The sequence below is a fragment of the Mastigoproctus giganteus genome, chromosome 3 (assembly GCF_048544385.1).
Source record: "Mastigoproctus giganteus isolate SK-2022 chromosome 3, ASM4854438v1, whole genome shotgun sequence".
Classification (NCBI taxonomy): Eukaryota; Metazoa; Arthropoda; class Arachnida; order Uropygi; family Thelyphonidae; genus Mastigoproctus; species Mastigoproctus giganteus.
Genome location: NC_143577.1, coordinates 17077363 through 17103663, shown reverse-complemented (window position 1 = coordinate 17103663; position 26301 = coordinate 17077363). Strand labels below are relative to the sequence as shown.

Here is a 26301-nt window from a genome sequence, read left to right as displayed (position 1 = left end):
AACCAAAATTAACAAACAAGAGTCAGAGCCCACCCAGGGAAGCATAGTGGCATGGGATCCTGCAAGGATAAGATGCAACTGCTGCACAAAGTAACATTAGGAAACCTTTCTCTGCACTACCCATAAGCACACTAGCACTTACTAAGAAAAAAAATAAAATAAAATAAAGAAAAAGTTTAAGGAGCCATAGTGACATCCTGATAATGGGACATCTGTCACTCTGAAAATTCCTTGAACATATGTATTTGTCATTGCCTATTTATTACCAGCAAAGTAACTGTGGAAGTACCAATGGAAACAATGAATACAGATCACTTTTTTTAAAATTTAGCAGCAATATATATATATATATATACACACACACACACCGATGAGCCAAAACAGCTCGTACCTGGCGAGGCATGGACATTACAAGATTTCTAAATGTGTCTTGTGGTATCTGGTACCAACACGTAACCAGCAGATCCTTTAACTCTTGTAAGGTCTGTGGTTGAGATGCCGCAGGTTGGAATTGCTGTTCCAACACAAACCACAGATGCATGATGAGATTGATGTCTGGGGAATTTGGAGGCCTGGGCAATACCTGGAAGTCTTCCTCATATTCCGCAAACCAGTCTCAAACAATCTGGGTGGTGTGGCATGGTGCATTATCCTGCTGAAAGACAGCACTGCCAGAGGGGAAGACAGGCCGACCGGGCTAGCCGGGTGGGTAAAGTACCTCCCTAGCAACCCAAAGGTCGCGGGTTTGAATCCCACCTCGGGCTTGGAACAGAGTACTGCAAAAACCTTGGGAGGTGCATTATGGCCACAGAAGCCGATGCGCCAACAACTACCAAAAAAAAAAAAAAGGGGGGGGGAAGACAGTTGCCATGAAAGGGTGTACTTGGTCAGCAATGATGTTTAGGTAGGTGGTAGATGTCAGAGTGCCCGGCACATGGATGACTGGACCCAGGATATCCCAGCAGAACATCGCCCAAAGCATGACACTGCCACTACCGGCTTGTTTTCATTCCACAGTGCATCCAGGTGCTTCTCCAGGTAAACGACACACTCACGTACCCCGCCGTCCACATGGTGCTACAGGAAACGTTATTCATCAGACCAGACGACCATCTTCCAATTGCTCTAGGTCCAGTTTCGATGCTCGCGTGCCCACTGTAGGAGCTGCCGCTGGCGAACCGTAGTTAGAATGGGCACTTGGAGCAGCCTATGGCTACACAGTCCCATTTTCAGCAGGGTTTAATATACTGTGTGTTGTGACACATACTCCCATCACCAGCATTCCAATTACCGGCTAGTTATGCCACAGTTCTGTTGCCACGTACCATCCAGAAGAGCCTTCGCTCACCTCGAGGCGTGGTCGTGCAACACCTTGCCGGGAGTTCATGGGTTTCCCCTCCTCGGACCACTTTCGGTAGGTACTAACCACTGCTGACTGTGGGCAACCCCACCAGCCACGCCATTTTGGATTTGCTCTGACCCAGTCGTCTGGCCATTGCAAGTTGGTCTTTGTCAAACTCGCTTATGTCTGCTGCCTTTCTCATCTGAAGAACAAGAGTAACACTGATTAACGGAGCTCATCATCGGGTGTTTTTTATACCGTGTCCTGACGTTCACCTGCAGTTGCTTAGATTTGCATAACGACTCGCTAGTCATAATGTCAGTGTATATGCATCGTATAAAAATGTTTAACTTGAGACACCATTAGTTAATTTCACTTGTTAATTAACTTTTTAATTACAGTAAGATTTATACCATATACAGTAAACCCCCGCTATTCGTGGTATCTGTATTCGCGGTTTCGCATATTCGTGGTCGCTGATTTGATATAAAATGAAACCTAAAAAAATGTGAATTTTAAAGCACCGTGAACATTTTCCGCCATAAAAAAACATGGGTGTGGCTAAAATTATCTTTCCCGGTAAAAACAGCACTCAGTGGGTGGGGGGGGAGAGGGGTGACAAAATCGCAAGCATGGATGTTTCTCGCTAATCCTTGTTCAGTATGTGTTATGCGCTTGTCATGGAAGGTTTCGTTGTTTCTTTTAATTTATATGCTTATAAATTGAATAAATTTATCAATTTATAAATTGATATGCTTACAAAAGTGATAAATCTACCGTTTTGCAGTGTAAAACAGACTTTTTCGAGAGTGTTAACGGAAGAAAGTGACTTTATTGTGGACAAGTTCCTTCTAACCCGTACAAAAATATGGCTACGAATAATAAGGGAAATGTGAAAATATCAAAGAAGGTGATGACATTAGCGAATAAAACCGAGTTATTAGACAAAATTTCTAATGGTGAAAGTGTCTCCTCAGTGGCAAAACATTATAAAATCAATGAGTTAACGGTACGATCAATCAAAAAATCGGAATAAAAAATCCGCCGTAGTGTCCTTGAAAACATGCTAATTGCTTCAAAAATTTGCACTGTAACTCTTGATGTTAAATTAGAAAAAATGGAAAAAGCTTTAAATCTGTGGACAGAAGACCGAACTCAAAATAAAATTCGTTAAGTTCACTCTTCATTCGTGAAAAGGCAAAACTCCTTTATCAATACTTTAGTGAAACAGGTGATAACACTGATGGGATAAGTTTTTTAGCTATAGCAAAGGCGCTGGTTTGAAAGATTTGTTTGAAATTTCTAATAAATATTACCTTTAATATTAAATTGTTTCTTATTTTCATTTCGATGCCATATGCTTGCATTTCAGTATGTACTGTCTATGTACATAGTCATATTATGAAGGTACATATAATACATACATAGACAAAATTTTAGACTAGTTTTTCTTATATATTTCATACTTTGGAACGGAACCCCTTTATTACTATGGGAGCCATAACTCAGTATTTGCGTTTTCGGTATTCGCTGCATTTCTCAGGAACGTAACCCCCACGAATAGCGGGGGTTTACTGTATGTTAATGTATATATAATAAATTAACACTATTATACCATGTGAAAATTCTTAACAAATAGGTTTTATTAAACTCACATAATACAAGCTCGATACTACACTAATTTGTTAGCAGGTGATGCTTCGGGATTCTTGCTGAACCCCACCTTCAGACCATAAATGATAATAAATGATACACTTTGGAGGAACTGGACTTACTTCCTGCAGTGTAATACAAACTCATTTGCATTACAGTGCAGGGCACTGTAATGCAAATGAGTAAGAAGATAATACGAACCCATTTTTATTATAGTGCAGGAAGTAAGAAGATGTGAATGTTTGGAAATTTTCATAATAACAGACTTCCCATGATTGCGTGTTACTCTGGTTTGTCAAAACTTTATTTTGAATTATTTTTTACTTTGAGAGAGTAATTGTTAATTTTGGTTTTATTTTTCATTTTTTAGTTTCATAGTTTTCTTTCATTTGCTTATTTTGTTTTCTTGGTTGCAGTTAGCACCTCCCAAGTATCATGCATTGCATTTGGCAGCAGTATTTTTACATGAAATAAAAGTGTTAATTTTGAGACATCAATAATATTAACTTTTAAAGATGCTAGGATAGCAATTTTCTAATGTCTTATCTGATACCGAAATGAGCTACCTCTTTTTTTTTTTTTTTAAAGAAGAAATGGAATATACAGGGTGATTCACTACCAGTGCGACAAACTTGCAGGAGGTGTAGGGGGCACAAAGACGAATCGGAATCACATAGCATTGCAGGGTCCGAAATGCCTTCGTCATGCGGTAGAGGACGTTGAACGGAAGGTCGCGTGAACAGTGATCCCACTGGAAGTCAGCATTGCGAACCAGTTCCTGAGGCAGTAGGATGGACGAGTATTCAAACATTGAACTAGCCGACATGCACCTCGCGTATGGAGCTGCGGACTGTAACGGGCGCGCCGCTCTGCGCTTGTACCAGGAACGTTTCCCGCACAGGTGTGCTCCTCATCATACGATTTTCGCATGTGTGCACAGAAGGTTACGTGTTTGTTTGTTTGTTATTTGGTTTTTAGGAGCATTAGCAACTAAGGCCATATTGCTCCGGGATATGCGGTGGTCATTTCGTGACCTTTCCGCATCCTCCGTATTTGGTGGTGACGGGCTCGAACTCCGGTCTAATCAAGAAGCGTGTGCTACGCACTGCTGCTCCTTCCCACCTGGCTACGGAGGCGCCTAGAGAGAGAGAAGGTTACGTGAGACTGGTTGTTTCACGAGAGGTACCATGAATTGAGAGCGAACAACGAGGATGCCAGACAATGAGGAGAATGTCCTACGTCTTGCAGAAGGCAATCCGAGTACGAGTACTCGAGCGATAGGCCAACGATTGAGTATTTCCCGATCCACTGTATGGAGGATACTGTCAACAAACCAAATGAGTTCATACCATCTGCAACGCGTCCAATCATTGGAGCCTGCGGATTATCCACTCCGGAGGACTTTTGTTACTTGGTTTCTTCAACAGAAACGGTTCACAAATGCTGACTTCCAGCGGGATCGCTGTTCACGCAACCTCCCGTTCAACATCCTCTACCGCATGATGAAGGCATTTCGGACCCTGCAATGCTATGTGATTCCGATTCGCCTTTGTGCCCCCTACACCTGCAAGTTTGTCGCACTGGTAGTGAATCACCCTGTATTCATAATGTATTCACATCGCAGCACTCCAGTATATTACTTAAATATGGATGCTATATAATTTGTGTATTAGAATAAACAAATGTTGATATTATTTTGTTTTATGTTTGTTTTATTTTAATTGAAAACAATTAAAATAAATTTTTAGATTAAACAGGAATGTATGCAGTGCAGAGAGAATGTGGCTGTTTTCAATATGTCTTACTTTGGAAAGTTTTATCTGACTGGACCAGATGCCCAGAAAGCAGTAGACTGGATCTTCACTAATGACATGTCAAAACCAGAGGGTGTGTAGTTGGAGTTTAGTAATTTAATTTTAAAATCAACTCTGTTCTTTATGACAGTGGAAATGTGAAGTAGTGTGAATAACACAAATAATGGATAATTTAAAAATAATATTATTATACTGTTATCTTAATGCAGAGGTTCCCAAAGTGTGGGATGTGCCTCCCCAGGGGTGGCACACTTGGTTTTCATGAAGCACTTTTTTTTAACAAAATATGGACAAATCATCCCACTAATCTAGGTATTTATTGTATTTTATTTCAGTGTTATTGAAGTAATAGTGAATAATAAAGTAAGCAATACTGAAACTGGAGTGAGTAATACTGAATGCCGAAAATTTACAAACATATCTATACTCACAGCTAATTATATGTAAAATCTGCTTATTTGCACTTGTTCTGGGAGATGGAGGGCATGAATTTTATGAAATATTTTAAGGGGACATAAGATTTATGAATATTTAGGGGGGGGGGGGGCAGCACAATGTATAAAAGTTTGGAACCTTTGATCTAAAGGAATTTAGAAATTTCAGATTGGCTGGTTGTTTTTGAAATTCCTTGGTAGGTACACTGACAGCTTGGGTCATAGTGTTCTGATTCATCGGTACCAGATGTGATATTATTACGGTCTGTACAGATAATGTGTTTTGTGGTCCATTTTACATGTTGCTTATGCTGAAAAATTTGGCCTAGTTCATGTTATACTTTTGGTATTGCTGTGCTTCTTTGCATTTTTAGGTAAAGCCTTCTCATAATTTGCCTTAGCTTGCCTAACCCTCTTAGTGACTTGATTGCAGATTAGTTTGTATATACTGTAGCCTTCTATGTCTCCTGATAATTTATACGCATCCCATGAATTTTTATTCTCTAGTGTCATCAGTTAATCTGACATCCATTTCGATTTAAAATTTGAATAATAACTCACAATTGGTATAAAAAGCCTAATAGCCCTATGATTACTTCTCTGAATGCTTCCTGTATATAATTTGCAGTTAGTAACATCATTAGTTGATCCCACTCAAAAGAATTTAAAAATTGTCTAAGACCACCTTTACGATAGCAAAATCCCTTCCCGTTATCCTTGACCATAGTTATATCTTTATGTAAATCCTACATTTTATTATTATTATTATTACTATTAGCTATATGGTGCAAGGAAGCCTGAGGCTGCACCAGCCAAAAAAAAAAAAAAAAAAAAATCCCCAAGTTACCCTGAGAGAGAGAGAGAGAGAGAGAGAGAGAGAGAGAGAGAGAGAGAGAGAGAGAGAGAGAGAGAGAGAGAGAGAGAGAGAAGAATGATGATATCCAGCTCAGGACCCTGGGTGTGCCAAGTTCATACTCACCAGATGTAAGCCCCTGGGGTTAGATGAATACATTGTGATCACTGCCAGCTAGTGGATCTTTCTTTTATTTTCAGATTCTTAATATGTGAAGAATCATTGCTGATAATCAGATCAAGAACAGGGAATTTCTTTCTCTTTTTATTTCTCTAACATGCTAGTACAGAAAATGGTCATTCAGTAAATCCTGAAAAATCCTGGATTTTCTGGATGACTGTTTGAGAGAGAGATTGTTTGGAGAGGTCTAATTTTGAATCCTATTGACTGGAAGAATTTCTGAAGGCCTCTTCAATTGAGTTTGTAGTTAGCTGATATCAAGCAGAGGGAAATAGGGTATCCCTTTGTGAGTGAGTTATTCTGGGTTTTTCAGTGGGCGCAACTCGCAAATCAGTATATTATTGCACATGTGTGTGCGTGCGTGCATGCACACTGGCACAGGCATAACACAATGGTTCAACTGAACAACTCTCTTTAACTGTACTTATAGAACTCTCTCTCTCTCTCTCTCTCTCTCTCTCTCTCTCTCTCTCTCTCTCTCTCTCTCTCAGTCACCATCTGTAGTGCTAATACTTTCTTCAGATTCCTGTGAACTGTGAAAGACTTCTAAGGTTCCAGCAAATCACACACTATACAGTTTGCATAAGTTCTTTCCTTGTGTGTTCTCCTCGTCTATAACCACATCAACATCAGGTATAATAATAACTACTTAAACATCACATCTTCTACTTCAAGGTAATTTACTATCTCAGCAAGAATAATATCTCTTCAAATATCTTTTCAAACAAAATTTTATTAGAATTGTGTAAATTGATAAAAGAAGATAAACATATATTTATAATAAAAATACAGGTGACAGGAAACTAAAAAGGTAAAATATGTGATAAATTTAAATCAGCAATATGTTGCAGTGTTGAAGCAACTACATTATATCAATGTCACAATAATGGATTGTGATGAAAATGATGTGTTGTGCTTACCTAAATGTTTCAAAAAAGTTGTTGCATTCTTTGACCCTCTTGCAACTACAAAAACAGTTTTGTAGTTGCAAGAGAAGTTGTAATTCAAATAATTATCTGAAACATATTTCCAATACTACAAACTGAGACAGTAAAAAATTCACAAGACAGGAGTCTTTAATAAAGCACTCCTGTTGGTAAATTATGAAACTAAAAAATACACTTCCTTTTTTTTTTTTTTCTATCTGCGGCAACCAGCTCCAAAAACTTAGTCAAAAACATTCCTAATTCAAAAAACAAAATTTTTAAAAAATAATAATTGTTGATAAATTTGATTATACTGACTTTTCTCATGTTTCTTTATTAGGAAGTACAATATACACTTGCATGTTAAACAAGCAGGGTGGTGTGGAAGCAGATCTCACTGTCAGTGTGATTGAATCTGGAGATGGCTCTGTGTCTAATCCAAAATTTAATGGTAAGCTTTATGTACCGATCTAATTTATTAAGCTAACTGTCACTCTCCTGATTTCATTGAAACTTGTATAAAAAATTATCACTTCTCCAGATTTTTATTTTTGGACTGGCTCAAAAGGAGTCACATAAACTAATAATCCACACATGTTGAACGCATTAAAAGCCAATATTGAATGAGAAATTTCAAAGATAATGTTTCAAATTCTACATGTATTCTTATGAAATATGGTGAAAAGAGTTCATGTTTACATTTGGAAAGGAATGCCTTTTATATACTTGTACATATATATATAATCCATATGCCTACTAACAGACATTGTTTAATTTACACCTAGTGTGAGATGGGAAATAAGTTGTAGTGTTTTAATGTATTTTATTCTCTGGTAAAATAGGTTATTTTTTTGAATTCAACAAAGGAAGTGTAATTTAAAGATGGGATAGAATATAGCCAGAATATGACAACTTACTGTGAGCCTGGCAGGAGGTGGTGAAGTAGGCTGGAAGAAGCAAATGCAACAAGGCTGTATCGGACACCAAAGAAGTTGGTCTCTGATAGAGCCTTGTCACAATTCCCCATCACACGGGTAAGGTTTACTTCGACCTATTTACACCTCCTTCCCCCCATACATGGGGTTACTTTAACGATTATAAATTTGCCCAGAACTCTCGGCTAACTTCTTTGGTCTCCAATATGGCCTTGTTGTGTTCACTTCTCCCAGCCTATTTCAACATCTACTGGCAGGCTCAATAGCAAGCTATCATATTCTGGTTATATCCTTTTGTCTTTAAATTATTATTATTATTAGCCATATGGTGCAAGGAAGCCTGAGGCTTGTGCTGCACCAACCAAAAAAAAAATTCTGAATTACCCAGAGAGAGAGAGAGAAAAGTTTTTGTTGAAATTCAAGTAGGACTGTTTGCTTTTCATTCAGTTTTTCTTCAATTGGAATTAATTGCTATTAATTTCATCTTAATTTTGCATTTTATTTTTATTTATTTTAGAATTATATTTGTTTAGTTTTTTATTCCTTTTCTTTTCGGTCTCTGTCAATTCGTCTGTGATATATATGTCTGCTCATTTTTTGTCTGCTACATATATATAATAACAGAAACAGAGGCCTTACTTCTTGCTATATTTACTTTGGTTTTGGCTGCCAGCCCTTGATGATGTACTTAAAATCTTAGGATCTACAGCATTAAGTACCATTTGTATATTTTCATTTAATTTTATTTATATAATCTGCTTTTATTTTTTAAGCACTTTTTTTAATTTTTTCCATTGTAACTAAACCTGATAGGTCAACACCCCTACTCATACACTTATCTAATCTATTTGTCTATATATATATAGAAAATTATTTTAATGTTATGTGCAAATCTTTAATTTAACTTATGCCAATAATGAAAATACCGTGTACCCTGGGAGCGATGTATGTTGAATAAAGGGGGGAAGAACGGAAAAAAGTAACGTTATAAACAAAGTGCGAATTTGGAAAAATGCAAAATTTGAAAAGAACGACCAAGGTAGAAATAGCAGATTTTTGAAAAGAAATAGCATTGCAGTATCTTTCATAATTTCTGTGTCTTCTTCAGAGGTCATCCACCTAAATTATGAAAAAGAACAGCAATACTCTTACTTCTGTTTCTGACATGTTCTGTATGTCAAAAAACACGTGTACGCGGACACGTTGTAAAAAATAATTTAGAATATAAATTTTGAATAAATAAAATACAAGTTAAGCCAAAATATTATGCCAAAGTATAACATACAGAACATGGATGACCTTACAGAAGTAAGTAGCCCGCCAAAAAGAGAAGACAAAGGAAGCGAGTGTCCGAATGACAAGAATGCCAATAACTTACCGCTACGTGACCTGTCGACAAAAAAGAAAGAGCCGGAGGCTAAACCGTGTATATATGTGAAGAAACGATAGCGGCACCTAGCGTTAGACGAATTTTGGTGTATGTATATTTTGTAATTTACGTAAGCGGTGGAGCTACGCTAGGTTCAAGTTAAGTACATGATACTCAAACTTCCGGGATAGCAAAGAAATATAATTGCTTACAAAGTAGCAATAGAGTAGCTAAACTTTGTTAAGGCGAAAAATTATGATTGGGTATATGGGTATAGTTAGAAAAATAGTACTCTGATATTGCTTTCGTTACACTAATCGCTCACAGAGCATAAAATGTAGAATTTAGTAAAGCAAAAAGATGATGAAATTAGGGATATGAAGTTGGGCTAGGGTAGTTCGGGGTTGCAAACCCGTTCCTATAGTTAGGACCCTGAACGACTGTCCGAGAGTAGGTGCATCATGTACTTAAGTCAGTTGTGTTAAAGTGTAAGATATATATAAGTTACAATTAACAAATAAATAGATAAATAAATTAAGATATAATCAAAATTAATTAAGATATAATTAAAATTAATTACAAGATAATTACAAGGTAATACACTATGTTAGACCAATCGGTGGGTACAAGTTTTCCAGACCGTAAGACACCAAAGAGGCCTAGTGTATTGTATTTACACTATTTACAAACTTGATGCATATGGGAGTAATTATTAGTTATAAACTAATAATGCTGTTTATATTGATATCTATTAAGTTTTTGTGCCTTAATATGTTAAGGGCTTTATTGATATGATGACGCAGGTATTTAATAGGAAAAAGATTTCTGGTCAATTTACTGTACAATGTTCTGATGTTATCAATAACTGTTGTTTTGTCGCTGCATATCGTTGCTATTCTGATGCATTGTGCTAAGATAACATTAGCATGTACCTGTTTGGAAATATTGGAATTCCATTGTGTATAGTTTACTATGCTAAAGTTGAAAGCTTCACGTTTGTTGTACAAATTGATGGAGGCTATACCGTTTTTTATATTGATGTCTAGATCCAAAAATTGGGCTGCTGTGTCAGAATTGTTAGTTCTTTCTAGTACAAGTTCGCTAGGGTATAGATGTACATAATCCTGGATGAAATTCGGGCAGTTAATTACTATGAGGTCATCTATATATCTAAATAGTATTAGTTCCTGTGGAAATGAGGTTTCTGACCAGTATAGATATAGGTTGGCTATTATACATGAGGCTGGGCTGCCCATAGGTGTTCCATTGGTTTGTTGATATACTGTATCGCCATCATATATGAAATTATTGGAAATACATAAATTAAGTATGTTGTTCCAGTAATAGGTGTTGCAGGAAATAAAATTCTTATGTTTATCACAGATATCTTTGAGTACCAATTTGAGATTGGTTTGATTGATACTGGTAAATAGGCTATGGAAATCAAAGGTTTGAATATTATTGACTGTATTACTTTGCAAAAATTTTAATACAGGTTGGTTGTTGCCTATGATTTTGCTGTTATGTATCATATTCATCAGTGGTTGCAGTAGTCGTTCAAGTGTTTTTCCTGATTTGTGTACATAACTATTTTTGCATGAGGTTATGAATCTGAAGCCTATTGGTTTTTTATGAAATTTAGGAATGAAGTAGATGTAAGGTAAGCTGTAATTACTTAAGTTGAGCTTTAGTTTTTTATTGAAGGCCATTAGTTTTTTTGTAATGATATTACATGTACTGGAAATAGGTTTGTAGGTATTGCTAGAGTTCAGTTCATTAGTTAAAGTATATGTATAAAAATATTTGCAAATGAATGCAAAATTATTGGCTGCTTTATCTACCGGTGTGATTACGAAGTATTTGTGAAATAACACGCCTATAGAAGCATACCAAATGTGGATTAGCCATACATTCGCCCTATTCAAACATAAATATGCATTACAGAGTTCAAATTTATATTATCAGGGCACATACTACAACTTGACTACATTAAAACAAAAACTGCTAGATTTTCACAAAAACTTCGTAATCACACCGGTAGATAAAGCAGCCAATAATTTTGCATTCATTTGCAAATATTTTTATACATATACTTTAACTAATGAACTGAACTCTAGCAATACCTACAAACCTATTTCCAGTACATGTAATATCATTACAAAAAAACTAATGGCCTTCAATAAAAAACTAAAGCTCAACTTAAGTAATTACAGCTTACCTTACATCTACTTCATTCCTAAATTTCATAAAAAACCAATAGGCTTCAGATTCATAACCTCATGCAAAAATAGTTATGTACACAAATCAGGAAAAACACTTGAACGACTACTGCAACCACTGATGAATATGATACATAACAGCAAAATCATAGGCAACAACCAACCTGTATTAAAATTTTTGCAAAGTAATACAGTCAATAATATTCAAACCTTTGATTTCCATAGCCTATTTACCAGTATCAATCAAACCAATCTCAAATTGGTACTCAAAGATATCTATGATAAACATAAGAATTTTATTTCCTGCAACACCTATTACTGGAACAACATACTTAATTTATGTATTTCCAATAATTTCATATATGATGGCGATACAGTATATCAACAAACCAATGGAACACCTATGGGCATCCCAGCCTCATGTATAATAGCCAACCTATATCTATACTGGTCAGAAACCTCATTTCCACAGGAACTAATACTATTTAGATATATAGATGACCTCATAGTAATTAACTGCCCGAATTTCATCCAGGATTATGTACATCTATACCCTAGCGAACTTGTACTAGAAAGAACTAACAATTCTGACACAGCAGCCCAATTTTTGGATCTAGACATCAATATAAAAAACGGTATAGCCTCCATCAATTTGTACAACAAACGTGAAGCTTTCAACTTTAGCATAGTAAACTATACACAATGGAATTCCAATATTTCCAAACAGGTACATGCTAATGTTATCTTAGCACAATGCATCAGAATAGCAACGATATGCAGCGACAAAACAACAGTTATTGATAACATCAGAACATTGTACAGTAAATTGACCAGAAATCTTTTTCCTATTAAATACCTGCGTCATCATATCAATAAAGCCCTTAACATATTAAGGCACAAAAACTTAATAGATATCAATATAAACAGCATTATTAGTTTATAACTAATAATTACTCCCATATGCATCAAGTTTGTAAATAGTGTAAATACAATACACTAGGCCTCTTTGGTGTCTTACGGTCTGGAAAACTTGTACCCACCGATTGGTCTAACATAGTGTATTACCTTGTAATTATCTGGTAATTAATTTTAATTATATCTTAATTAATTTTGATTATATCTTAATTTATTTATCTATTTATTTGTTAATTGTAACATATATATATCTTACACTTTAACACAACTGACTTAAGTACATGATGCACCTACTCTCGGACAGTCGTTCAGGGTCCTAACTATAGGAACGGGTTTGCAACCCCGAACTACCCTAGCCCAACTTCATATCCCTAATTTCATCATCTTTTTGCTTTACTAAATTCTACATTTTATGCTCTGTGAGCGATTAGTGTAACGAAAGCAATATCAGAGTACTATTTTTCTAACTATACCCATATACCCAATCATAATTTTTCGCCTTAACAAAGTTTAGCTACTCTATTGCTACTTTGTAAGCAATTATATTTCTTTGCTATCCCGGAAGTTTGAGTATCATGTACTTAACTTGAACCTAGCGTAGCTCCACCGCTTACGTAAATTACAAAATATACATACACCAAAATTCGTCTAACGCTAGGTGCCGCTATCGTTTCTTTTTTGTCGACAGGTCACGTAGCGGTAAGTTATTGGCATTCTTGTCATTCGGACACTCGCTTCCTTTGTCTTCTCTTTTTGGCGGGCTACTTACTTCTGTAAGGTCATCCATGTTCTGTATGTTATACTTTGGCATAATATTTTGGCTTAACTTGTATTTTATTTATTCAAAATTTATATTCTAAATTATTTTTTACAACGTGTCCGCGTACACGTGTTTTTTGACATACAGAACATGTCAGAAACAGAAGTAAGAGTATTGCTGTTCTTTTTCATAATTTAGGTGGATGACCTCTGAAGAAGACACAGAAATTATGAAAGATACTGCAATGCTATTTCTTTTCAAAAATCTGCTATTTCTACCTTGGTCGTTCTTTTCAAATTTTGCATTTTTCCAAATTCGCACTTTGTTTATAACGTTACTTTTTTCCGTTCTTCCCCCCTTTATTCAACATACATCACTCCCAGGGTACACGGTATTTTCATTATTGGCATAAGTTAAATTAAAGATTTGCACATAACATTAAAATAATTTTCTATATATACATTATGGTTGTAGGGTACCTTTGCTCTTGCAGTGTCCCTGATCCATAATTCATATTATTGATATTTCAAATTCAAATCCATTTTCTTTATTTACTTAATTTTTATTCATAATTATATATATATATATATATATATATATATATATATATACACACTTGTGCATACACACTATCATGTTATTATTTAATCAAAATATTTCATTGCATACAATAAATTATTTTAAATTGGATGACAGACCAGACATAAGAAACTGATCAGTCAAATCTAGTCATTATACAGTGAGTTTCACAATATAAAGTAAAAATATCCATTTATTTTTCTTTTGTAGGAAGGGGTTTTTATATTGCAGCTGCAGGAGCAGCTTCCCAACAGAATTTCACACATATCCTTAGTATTATCCAGGATAAAAAGTTCAATGTATCATATACTGATCACTCAGAGGAGATGGGAATGATCAGCATTCAAGGACCAAAGAGGTTAGTAAATATATTATAAGTCTGTGGTCAAATTTGAATTATTTAAAACAATTATCATACTCAAAAACTGTTCCATTTTTTTTTTTTTTCTGTATATATTTGTAGCCGAGACCTACTCCAGTTATTAACAGATTCAGATTTAACAGATGAAGAATTTCCATTTTCTAGCAACAAAATGATAACATTTGCTGGACATAAAGTAGGTATATTGCTAAAATATTAAAATATTCTCTCTCTTTCTCTCCACTTAATGAACTTTTTATAAATCATCGCTGACTGGGCTAGCTGGGTGGGCAAAGTGCCTGCCTGGCAACCCAAAGGTCGCGGGTTCGAATCCCGCCTCGGGCTTGGATCAAAGTACTGCAAAAACCTTGGGAGGTGCATTATAGCCACAGAAGCCGATGCGCCAACAACTACAAAAAACAAAAATATATATATATAAATCATCATGACAGAAGTTTGACTCTAATGATAATTTTACAAAATGAAAAATAACACAATATATGGTACTAACATTAAAAATGAAGATAAGACTGTGTTCTCGTCTAAAATTAAAATTACGCAATAAAAACAAACTTACTTGGTAAGTTTAATAACTATATTGCAGCTCTGTTTTAGTATACAAAATTCATAAAATATGAATCTGATATTTTCTGATCTTATTTTATTTCAATTTTTTCTATATTTTTAAATATTTTTGAAGTATTAATTATTACAGTAAATGCCAGACGTTAAAACTGCTTGAAATTTGGTATTTATCCAGTTATCTTTCCATTTATAATCGTATTTCAAAAAATTAAAATAAATAAATGAAACTATTTGTTCCATAACAGATGGCAGCACATTCTCACTAGCAAAGCTCTACATTTAATTATTAGTTGGACAGCAGGAAATATTTGTGCTAGGTAAATGCTTATTTTAAAAGCAAACTTCTTAGGTCAGTAGCAACTCACGTTGATGCATAAGGACTATAGAGGGAAAAAAATTCTGGTACTAAAGAAACTGATGTGATAAAGGAATGCTGGATGATTGAAAATGTGTATATTTCATTTTTAGAATGAAGTGGATTTCTTTTCAAAGTAAATTGCAGTTTAAGAGAATTTTAAACTCAATTTCAAAATTTCAAAATATACTGTTTACCAATGTGTATGATAAACTAGATTAGCAATTCCATGGACTCTGGTCCATTCTGAGCCCTATTATGTTGTTGTAATTTGATTTTTAGGAGCATTAGCAACTAAGGCCATATTGCTCCGGGGATATGCGGTGGTCATTCCCTGACCTTTCCGCATCCTCTGCACTTGGTGGTCACGGGCTCAAACCTCGGTCTAATCAAGAAGTGTGTGCTACGCACTGCTGCTCCTGCCCACCTGGCTATGGAGACACCCCCTGTTATGTACTGGATTTGCTGTGCATGGTATTGGCAATGTAATGTTAAAATATTTTCTTGAAAATATTCAAAGATGGGCAATAGACCTGGTGAGACTGACTGAAGAGTGCATGATAGACTGAGTGTGTAGGCTACAGAACGTGGTTACAACATACCTTAGAAGAAACCTAACTGATGTTTATGTCTCTGAGAGGAGATAGTAAAATGAATGAAGATAAAATTTTCATGGCATTAAAAGATGTCAGAACGAAGGGGTTTAAATTCAAATGAAGAGAGAACTATAGACTGGATTGGAGGAAATTCCCTTTAGCTTGGAAGCTGTTATAGTCTGACCAGTCAAAGATGAGCGATGCAAATAAACCACTTTTGAATGGGGGAGTCTATTTGACAGCTTTAAGTGAAATTGCTTCACTTTAAATTCTTAAAGCTGAAGAATGTGTGTAAGTGATTAAAATGTTCATTTAGTTGTGTTACTTTTGTGTTATTGATAATAGAGACATCTGTTTCTTACATCACCATCTTCTGAAATAATAAACATTTTGTATAGCTACTTTTAGGTGAAAACATCATTTCAGTGTACAAATTCATTTCCCTCCTGAGGTACGGGGGGTCCTCGGTATCCGAGTACAGTCAGTCCTCGTATAACACGTGTTTACACTACACAAATTCAGTCATACAATTTATAAATAGGGAAACGATATCTTATATAACACAAACCGAATTCGCTTATGCACGATTCGCCTTTGTGTTTACAAGAAATGGCAGTCGAACGCAGTACCACCCCAACCGAACACAACACATGTAGATAGGAATGAAGAGAAGATTCTGAAAATGTATTTGTTTTTATATCAGTGAAGGGGAAACACATTCACCATAATAACGTAAAAACCAACACAATTCCAGCTATTGGTATAATCGCAAATGCAATTAGATCGAGTTTACTACCAGTTTATAACAGATTCCACTAGCAGAAATGCAACTGGAAATTGTTTTTATTGTTTTATGGTAGTAATCTCTAGAAATATGCTTTAGTAAAATGTGAGGTGTCAATAGTCTATCTCTGCCTTTACGGTGTTGTTTATTCAGTTGCTACATGCGCACAGCTTTGTTTATGTGTATCAAGTGTGCCTCCTCGTTTTGTAATTGTGCTTTATTCCCTAAAAATGAGTAAAATACTTAATTAAAAGGTGTGAAAAGGAAGCATCCTGGTGAAGACACTGCAGATTCAGAGAGAAAAAGAAAAGCAATATCGATAAACAGAGGCGAACTGGCTCAAAAATTCTTACCTGGGAAAATTTATAGTGGCCTCATACTATGGTTTATGGCCAAAATCACACCAGCCACAGGCCCACCGGGGTTTCCCAGGTAAGGCTTATGGCCAGTCCGCCTCTGTCGATAGAGTAAAAATATGAAATTGTGAAACGCTTTGAGTGAAATGAAAGACCATGTGATATTGCACGTGCTACAGGCCTAAATGAGGCAACGCCGAGAATTACAAAGAATGCAGAGAAAATAAAAATAACTTCCATAGCAGGAACAACTCAAAGCGTAATTAAAATCCATTAGATTAAGACACAAAGAATTGGAAGAGATGGAATGCCTGTCATCTGTTTGGATAGAAAATCAAACAAAAAACAAGTTTGCTTACGATAGAAGCAAAAGCATTAGCAATATTTTATTATGATTATTTATTGTGTTTGGTAATGTTTCGGTTACAAATGTGTGTTCAATCTTGGGTGGTCAGCACCTAACCCTATTTTTCCCATAGGGCCTGTTGTTTATATTGCACGATTTTGCATTGCATGAGGGTTTCTAGGAACACAACTATCGTGCTATACGAGAACTGAGGACTGACTGTATTCATTATCCAAGTCCCCGCAGTTACAAGGATTTGAAAATTAAAGAATTAAAGCTTTTTCCCTTGAGAAAATAGATCAAGCGGTTGAATATTTTTTTTTTGTGAGAATGATCTTTTATAATAAAAAATGTCTAATAAAATAATTTTCCCATTTTTCAGTTTCTTCATCCATTTTTTACTATGTACAAGTACATAGTAACCATTACTACTGTATATAATATCAGTGTAGATACACCATATCTACTCATCCTTCACAACGAACTGCCAATGTATTGCACTCAAATAAGAAATGCTTCACTTGCGATACCAGGCTACCTGCCCACCCACCGATGAAAAGCCAACTAACTTTGAAACGGTGCCATGTGGGTGGTGGCGCCCACCGAGAATAAGCAACAATAGTTTTCTCTATTAGTGAAGTGTTACTTATTCGAGGTAGTGCAATACATGGGCAACTCGTTGTGATGGATGAGCACAATATGAGATACAAATGAAATGATGTCTTTCACACTACTATCATAGTTTTTCTTTAGGAGTTGATACCAAAGAGTCTGTGCCCAGTTAAAAACAAATTTGCCTGAAGCATCAGTTATCATAATGGATAATGCAAGCTATCATTTGATAAAAATGGATTGTATTTCTAATAGAGCATCTAGAAAAGTTTTCATACAGGAATGCAAGCACAAAATAATGTCATTTAGAGTGATGATTTTCAATCACAGAGCTTTTATATCTAATTAAAAATATAAGAAAAATCTGTTTACAAAGTCGACTATATGCCCTGAAACTATGGACATTGCATTCAATGTTTATGATCTCAACCTGCCATTTGGATTTAAATCCTACTGAACTCGCATGAAGTGATGTGAAGGTTTATGTCACAAAATAATTTTTGTGTGAATCAATGAATTTCCATTTAAAAACTGGAAATATTATTGTAAGCATCTCATAAAGATCAAGTAACAAATTGGAATGAGATGCAATCCTTGACTGTATGATTGAAAAAAATATTTCAAACCATGTCTTGGATTTGGAACTATTATTTTTTATTTTATTTATTTATTATTTTTTTTTTGTAATGTGAAGAATTGGAAACTGGGTAGGAAAATATTTAGAGAGATGTATATACCTGTTATGTCTTCATAAAAATATGTTTCAGTTAAATTCAAAATTTATACTCTGGTCATCCCAGAGGAGTTCTCAAGATAGAGAGAATACAAGAAACAGCACTGTATTTAACAGTCAGGGATCGAACCCTGGTCACTTACTTGTGTACTTGTGCCCTTTTACAGCCGACCACTCAGCTACAGTGGCCTTTTTCTTCTTACTGCATTACTTGCAATTCCCCTCAATAGATCAGTCCTTGTGTATTCAACATACATTGACTGCACGTTATTCAATTCAATAAACATAATGTCAGCCTTCAAAATTTGACTGCATATTTATTTTATTATTATTCATACAGTAGGGGAAATTTTTAGTGTTTTGTATTTTAATACACAAAGAGATAAAAAAAAAAAACACTATAATAATAAGTTGTGCTATAAGTTTTTCCAGTAAAATACGATTACTACTCTTATGCTTCTAATAAAAAAAATTCATAGTTGTCCTTGAATTACTTTTGATAGTATCAGTGAATATTTGCATGTTTAAAAATATAAAATTTAGAAATAATGAACCACAGAATTTCTAGACATTTTTTTATATGTGACATGCTCTCTAACTATGTAGTAATAGGTACAACCACTACTTATCTTTCACCAGTCAAACAGTAATCACTGGAATAAATTGTCTCCATTAGTATTTGAGGCCATAATTTTGGGGAAATTCAAAGTAGCGATGGACAAAACAAGTCTTTCAGCTGATTTGACTCATTACAGAAAATTAATTCATGCCAGTAAATTGAGTCATCAAGTCACTTTGAAATAATTCACTATTCAGTGTCTAGTATTAGGTAAATAACAGATATGCTACACTTGCTTTCCATACCAAATAACAAGTACAACTGAATGAAAATTATTGAACAATTTTGTTGTTTCTGAAATAATCAAATAAACAGATGATTAGAGCAGCATTTATTAGTGTGATCTATTCATTCTGCATGTCAATTGAAAGTTACCAAATAATCATTTGATTTGTTTAGGCTAGAAACAGAATGACGATTCAGTAATCAATTTCTGTTGCTCCATCACTTCAAAATAAGTTGCCAGTCAGCATACTTCTCTCAACTGGTCTGAGCCTTATGGTCAGAGCAGGCAAAAAGTTTGTTGTGCCCATGGGTATTCACATGAACAGATTCAGCCTTTTGTTATTTTTTTGAAGGGGAGAATTGGCAGTTTAGGTAAATAGAACATCTGAAATATCTTCACAAATATATTTAACATTAATCTTATTACAAATAGGAATAATGCATAATTTGCTATTGTCTTTCCCCTCAATAGATCAGCCCTTGTGTACTCAATATACATTGACTGCACGTCGTATTTTAATTTTATTATTCATGCAATAGGGGAAATTTTCAGTGTTTTGTATTTTAATACACAAAGAAATAAAAAAAAACAAAACATTATAATAAAAATGCAAAATCTGTTTTGGATAATTCAAAAGCCTGGTATAAATGATTTTGTTTTCTTTCCACTAATTTAGTGGTTTTTAATGTTTTGACAGAAAGGGTTAATATTTAAATCTAGTTCTACTTTAGCAATGCTGAATTCTCTAGGATTTTCTGTTTGGACAAGATATGTCACAGCAGAATCAAATTCCTGGTCACTGAATTGAGTCACTTTTTTACTAGCCATCACTAATTATTCAAAGGCCTGCTGGGTGGGTCTGTGGGAAGAGAGAAACTCTGTGTTTTTTTTTTTTTTTTTTGCTGATGCAGCAAAAGCCACTAGCTTTGTTGCACTATATGGCTAATAAGTATTATATTATGCAATTGAAAACTTGATTTAATAATATTAATTCAACTGATTATTAAATGATAACTACATAAATACAATTTCAGATAGTATGGTGATCACAAAGTCATGTGATTCTCTGGTTATGCATTATCTCAAATGATGACAACTGTGTGTTATTAGAACATCAGGTGAACTTTATTATAATTAGATAAATTCGGTTATGTCTTCAAGACTGTTATAAAAAAGAAACAGTATTTACCACAGTGGAGTGGTAATTTACCACTGCTTACTTGTTTTGTGTAAACAGTTTTTTTTTTTTTTTTGTTTCATAAATGGTGAATTTTCTCAAGAAAAATTAATTTTTCTTGGTAAACCATTGTAATATCATATATGGGAAGTTTACCACAATTTTACCACCACTCATCAAAATTATGATGCATTATTCTGTATAGTCTTCTATTTCCCCTGCTACACAACCATAGTTGTTGTTGTTTTGGTTTTTAGGAGCATTAGCAACTAAGGCCATATTGCTCTGGGATATGCGGTGGTCATTCCCTGACCTTTCCGCATCTTCCGTATTTGGTGGTGACGCACTCAAACCCCGGTCTAATCAAGAAGCATGTGATACGCACTACTGCTCCTTCACACCTGGCTACGGAGGTGCCACGCAACCATAGACCTTGCAGTCTAGCAGTTATGCCACTTCTGCAACTCTGTCAAATTTTTACTTCCTTATATATCTTTGGTTTAGTGTGGAAAATTTTGCTCCATTGGTGCAAAATAAATGCTTGGGTATTATAAATATAACATGGATCTTAATTTAAATGGACTTTCAGTTTTTCTATTACACAGGCAGTAAAACAAAATCTTCATTTATTTTAGGTTCGAGCACTGCGATTATCTTTTGTGGGTGAGCTTGGTTGGGAGTTACACATTCCAAAAGCAAGTTGCATTCCTGTGTACACTGCTCTGATGGAACAAGGAAAACAGTTTGGTCTAATCAATGCAGGATATAGATCCATAGATTCACTAAGCATTGAAAAAGGTAAGTGATGTAGAAACTACATTGGAGTTTTCAGAATTTTAAATAGAATTATGATTAAAGTGGATCCTGATATTGTATTCCCAAGAATCTGCTGATTATTGGAACTTTATTAGAGAAATAGCCTTAAGTGTCAAGAAACATGACACGAAAATTTTTTTAACTAAACATGTGTATCTAAAATAAAACTTTAAGAAATAAATAATGCATTAGTTAAAATACAAAATCAAATAAAACTAGTAAAATGAACTGAGATGCTTTTGAGGTGGAATGCCCCTTTATTAACTCAGAAAAGTGAACAGCATATAGTAGTTAAAAAGCAGCAGGTCTGTGTGACAGATATAGCCAAGTGTAACAGCATTCAAAAAAAGGGGAGGGGAAGAAAGAGAGGAAAAAGAAGGCTAGACTTTAATGCAAAATGACACTTAATTTTGTGATGAGAATTACAAACCCCTTGCACACATTGAATTTTGAAAATTTTAAATCTTTTTTCAAAAAACACAAAATTTTCACATTATAAAGGAACACCTACCTCAACAACATCTTGATATTTTTAAAGCTTCTATCTATTGATTTTATCAGTTTTTACTTGATTCTGTATTTTAACATTTTCATTTCATTTTAGTGTTTCATACTTATACTTATGTGTGTTATTTATTTTATTAAAATTTTATTTTAATCACCCGTGTTTAGATAGTTAACTTAAGAAAGTCTTTGTGTGTATTATTATCAGATATTTTTGTTTGTCATGAATATCCTCACTTATTCCTCCATTTTTTTATAGACTGTATATTGTACAAGTTCTAGCAAATATTTTCTGAAAAGAAAGAAATTGTAAATGGAAACTCACTCACTAGAAGCCAACAACCTATGCCAAAATAAGTGCAAACAGCGATATAAATTGTCAGAGGATAGAATATTTAGGAGTAAAGTAACTAGTATTAGTTGGCAGTAGCAACTGTGTAATTAGATCATGGATGATTCTGGGTAGGTCCTAAAGGGTCACAGTCTCCCATGATCAAAATGATTCTCAAGAACACTGGTTTAACTCCCCCCCCCCCCCAGAAAATCCTGGGACTGCCCCTGAATTAGATTCCTTCACACCTAATTTATATTTTTATCAAAACTTTAATGTATTATTCAGCAGAGTGTATAGTTTAATTTAATAATGTGGAATTTTTATTCGACATTCTAAATTGAGTATATGAGCAACATAGCAGGAATTTTAAGAAAGAGTTAGGGACTTTTACTTACATTCTGTGCGGTTTACTTTCTAGTACTTCTTTTTGTCTGGTGCCTGGATAGAATAAAATGGCTCAATAATGTTGAAATAAATTTATAAATATATAATTAATTATTTATTAAATCCATATAAGTTTAGAGCTAAAAATCTGCAAACTGCAGAAGGTATATAACTAGCTTAAAAATAATGTGAATGCATCATTCTGTACTTAGCTATAATGACAAACTGAAATTCATGAATGCATCAGACATCCCAGTGACTCTTAACCTTCAAATAAATAGCACTTCTCTGTAATGAAGTGTCTATTACTATTTATTGAGTTTGTGCCTTTGGGCCAGCCATGGTCCACTGTGTATAGCCATAAGTAAGAAAGTTGGTTTGAGCTTGAATACTACCACAGAAAAATAAGCATCCCATTGTGAGCTATGTCATTAAAAAATCTGGCCTCTACCATCTCGAGAATAAATGGATATTTATTTATTTACCTATTGTTTTTTATTTGTGGGTAACTAAGCACCCTCGATGTAAGAGCTGATAATTGAGTTGTGATGAAAGATGTACAAGAGATATCAAAAGATACAGTATGTTTAAATCTGTATTTAAATGTAGTTAAGCTATCATTAACATAATTAGCATGCCCACTTTACAGAATACATCCACTTCAAATAAATAGAATTGCTACTTATGTGAAGATTAAATGAGGTAACTCATTGCTTTACAATATGAAATATATGACACTTTTATGTGCAAACTTCAGTTTGCCATGATAGCTATATTCACAGTGAAACTTGTATGTAAAAATGGTATTCATGATTTTGGTTGACTGAAAACTATGGGCACAGTTTTATTTCCCACTTAATAGTATTTTGCCAATCCCAATGATAGCAAAATGAAAGTTGTAGGCATTTTAATTTTACTTGTTAATTTATTACTATTAGGGTAATAGTGGGCCTTACTGATGATTATGAGGATTCAGCAATCTAGTCATCATTTGACTACCCTATATTCTGATGTATAAGTTGATCTTTGAAGCACTAAAGAATTTTCTGAAGTTTTAGTCAATTTTGAAGCTGAGCATAAAATTCTAAGGCTGAATTGAAGGAACATACTTAGGGTTAGAAAGACATGAATAAATGTTGATATATTACATATATATTTTTACATAGATGTTTTGTTTCATACTTTAATACCCAAGGTTTTGTTACGCTTCTGCATCAGATGAAAACTTTATGGAAATTGTCATGAGTTGTTTTAGGATTTACTTTTCAAGTTCTTGAAAAGTAAACTGAGATTTTCAGTTTCTTAGAGCAAGTTTTCTTTCATTTTGAGACATTGTTTACAGCAAAATAAATTGCAGTGCAGTATGAACAGGTAACAAGGAATGGCTTGGTTACATAAATCCAATCAAAACATTGGATTTTTGTAACCAACCATCGGTAAGAATGACATGTCATCATTATCTACGCCTGTTGATTTTGGTTTCACAACTTGAATGAGGAAGTATTATGTGCATTTATATATTTTATAGAAATTTTAAGAATTTCTTTTAAATGTTTTTAATTGATATTTTAATATTTAAAGCTGAAATTTGAGTTAGCATTAGCAAAGGCACATGATGCAAGAGAGCAAGCTTATATAGCATCAGTCAAAAAAAAAACAAAAAAACACCCTTATTTCACTCATCCACTCGCTCCAAATGTTTGTCAAGTTCTGCCTTCAATCTGTTTAAGCTATCAACTTCTACAATGACAGATGGAAGTTTGTTCCAGCAATCAACCACCCCCTGGCTAAAGGCAAACTTCCGCACATCTATCCTACAACTGTCTTTCCTCAATTTGAATTTATGCCCTCTCAGGTGATTATTCTGAGCAAGAGGAAGAATCCCATCAGCACTGAGCATGCTCAAACCATTCAAGGCTTTATACACCTCAATCAGATCACCTCTCAGGTGCCTAGTCTCCAGACACTGAAATTTGCAAAACTTAAGCCTTTCTTTGTAAGAGCAACCCTTTGTTCCATTCAGTAATCTTATTGCCCTTCTCTTTACTCGTTCCAACAGCTCTACATCCTTCTTAAAATGAGGCCTCCAGACCTGTATACAGTACTCAAGGTGTGGCCTGACCATTGCCTTATACAAGGGGTTAATCACCTCCTTATCCCTGCTAGAAAAATTCCTGTATATCAGTGACAAGATACCATGAGCTACTCTTGCAGACCATCTGCACTGCTCAGAAAACTTCATATCTGCCTGCACAATTACCCCCAGGTCCTTTTTATTCTCTACCACTGTCAGTGTGGTACCACAGAGTTGATACGTTACTCTGGGATTACTACTTCCCATATGTAGTACTTTACATTTGTCAATGTTAAACTTCATTTGCCACCTCTCAGCCCATCTGCTTAACTTTTCTCGATCCTGTTGCAGCAGTGTACTGTCATTAGTGTCATTAACAACCCTGCCAACCTTCGTATCGTCTGCAAACTTGGACATTAAGCCTGATATACCATCATCAGTATCATTTATAAATACAGAAAACAACAAGGGATCCAACACTGAACCCCGAGGGACTCCATTAATAACATTAGTCCACGAAGAGCAGTGTCCATTGATTACCACTCTCTGTCTTCTCCCACTCAACCATCCCTTTATTCATAGCAGCAATTTGCCTCCAATGCCACCCTGCTCCAATTTGTGCAGCAGTCTTCCATGTGCAACAGTATCAAAGACTTTTCTAAGATCTAAATATATGATATAAAAGTTATTCTTTGCATCCAGTTCCTTTGTGACTACATCATAGTATCCAATCAAATTAGTCAGACAAGACTTCCCCTTAACAAACCCATGCTGTGTCCGAGCTATAACTGAAGTCTTGTCTAGATGATCCTGCAATGCTGCTTTAACTAGTGCCTCCATTAATTTCCCTGGAACAGAAGTTAAATTCACAGGTCTGTAATTACCTGTGTCTCCCTTTGATCCTCCTTTGTGAATTGGGGTCACATTTGCACATCTCCAGTCCATGGGTACCCCCCTGAGTCCAGGGAAGCTCTCATAATTATGGCTAAGGGTTTGCTTACTTCCTTTGCCGCCTCCTTTAATATAACTGGATAGATTCCATCCACCCCAGGTGCCTTTCTTGTGTTTATCTTCAACAATTTCTCCTCCATTTTACTCTCAGTTATTACAAGATTATCTAGCTTACTGCCAGAGTTGAATACACCTCTGGCATTCCCCTCCCTGAATAACTCCTCATGTGTGAATGTCGATGCAAAATATTCATTCATTTAAGTTTACACTGGTATTACATGGAATGTAATACCAGTGTAAACTTAAAAGAATAGAAATAATTGAATTATGAAGTAAGCAGTGGTTCTAAATGCAAATTTCACTGTAATACATGACTGTGAGATGTAGTAGTAGTAGAGACATGTGATGCAAGAAAGCAAGCTTATGTAACATCAGCCAAAAAAAAAAAAAAAACCCATTTTACACATCCATTCCCTCTAAATGTTTGTCCACTACTTCCTTTAGTTTAT

At 34.9% G+C, this 26301-nt stretch overlaps 1 protein-coding gene across 1 annotated transcript in view; it reads left to right on the top strand.

Moving 5' to 3' along the window:
- The window catches only part of Sardh (Sarcosine dehydrogenase), a 170985-nt gene that overhangs the window by 66326 nt on the left and 78358 nt on the right, over window positions 1-26301 (top strand). Inside the window, exons 14-18 of the mRNA XM_090369863.1 lie at window positions 4744-4882; window positions 7543-7653; window positions 14190-14337; window positions 14443-14536; window positions 21365-21527. Of these exons, the coding sequence (XP_090225989.1) occupies window positions 4744-4882; window positions 7543-7653; window positions 14190-14337; window positions 14443-14536; window positions 21365-21527 (655 nt within the window). The remainder of the gene's footprint in view (window positions 1-4743; window positions 4883-7542; window positions 7654-14189; window positions 14338-14442; window positions 14537-21364; window positions 21528-26301) is intronic.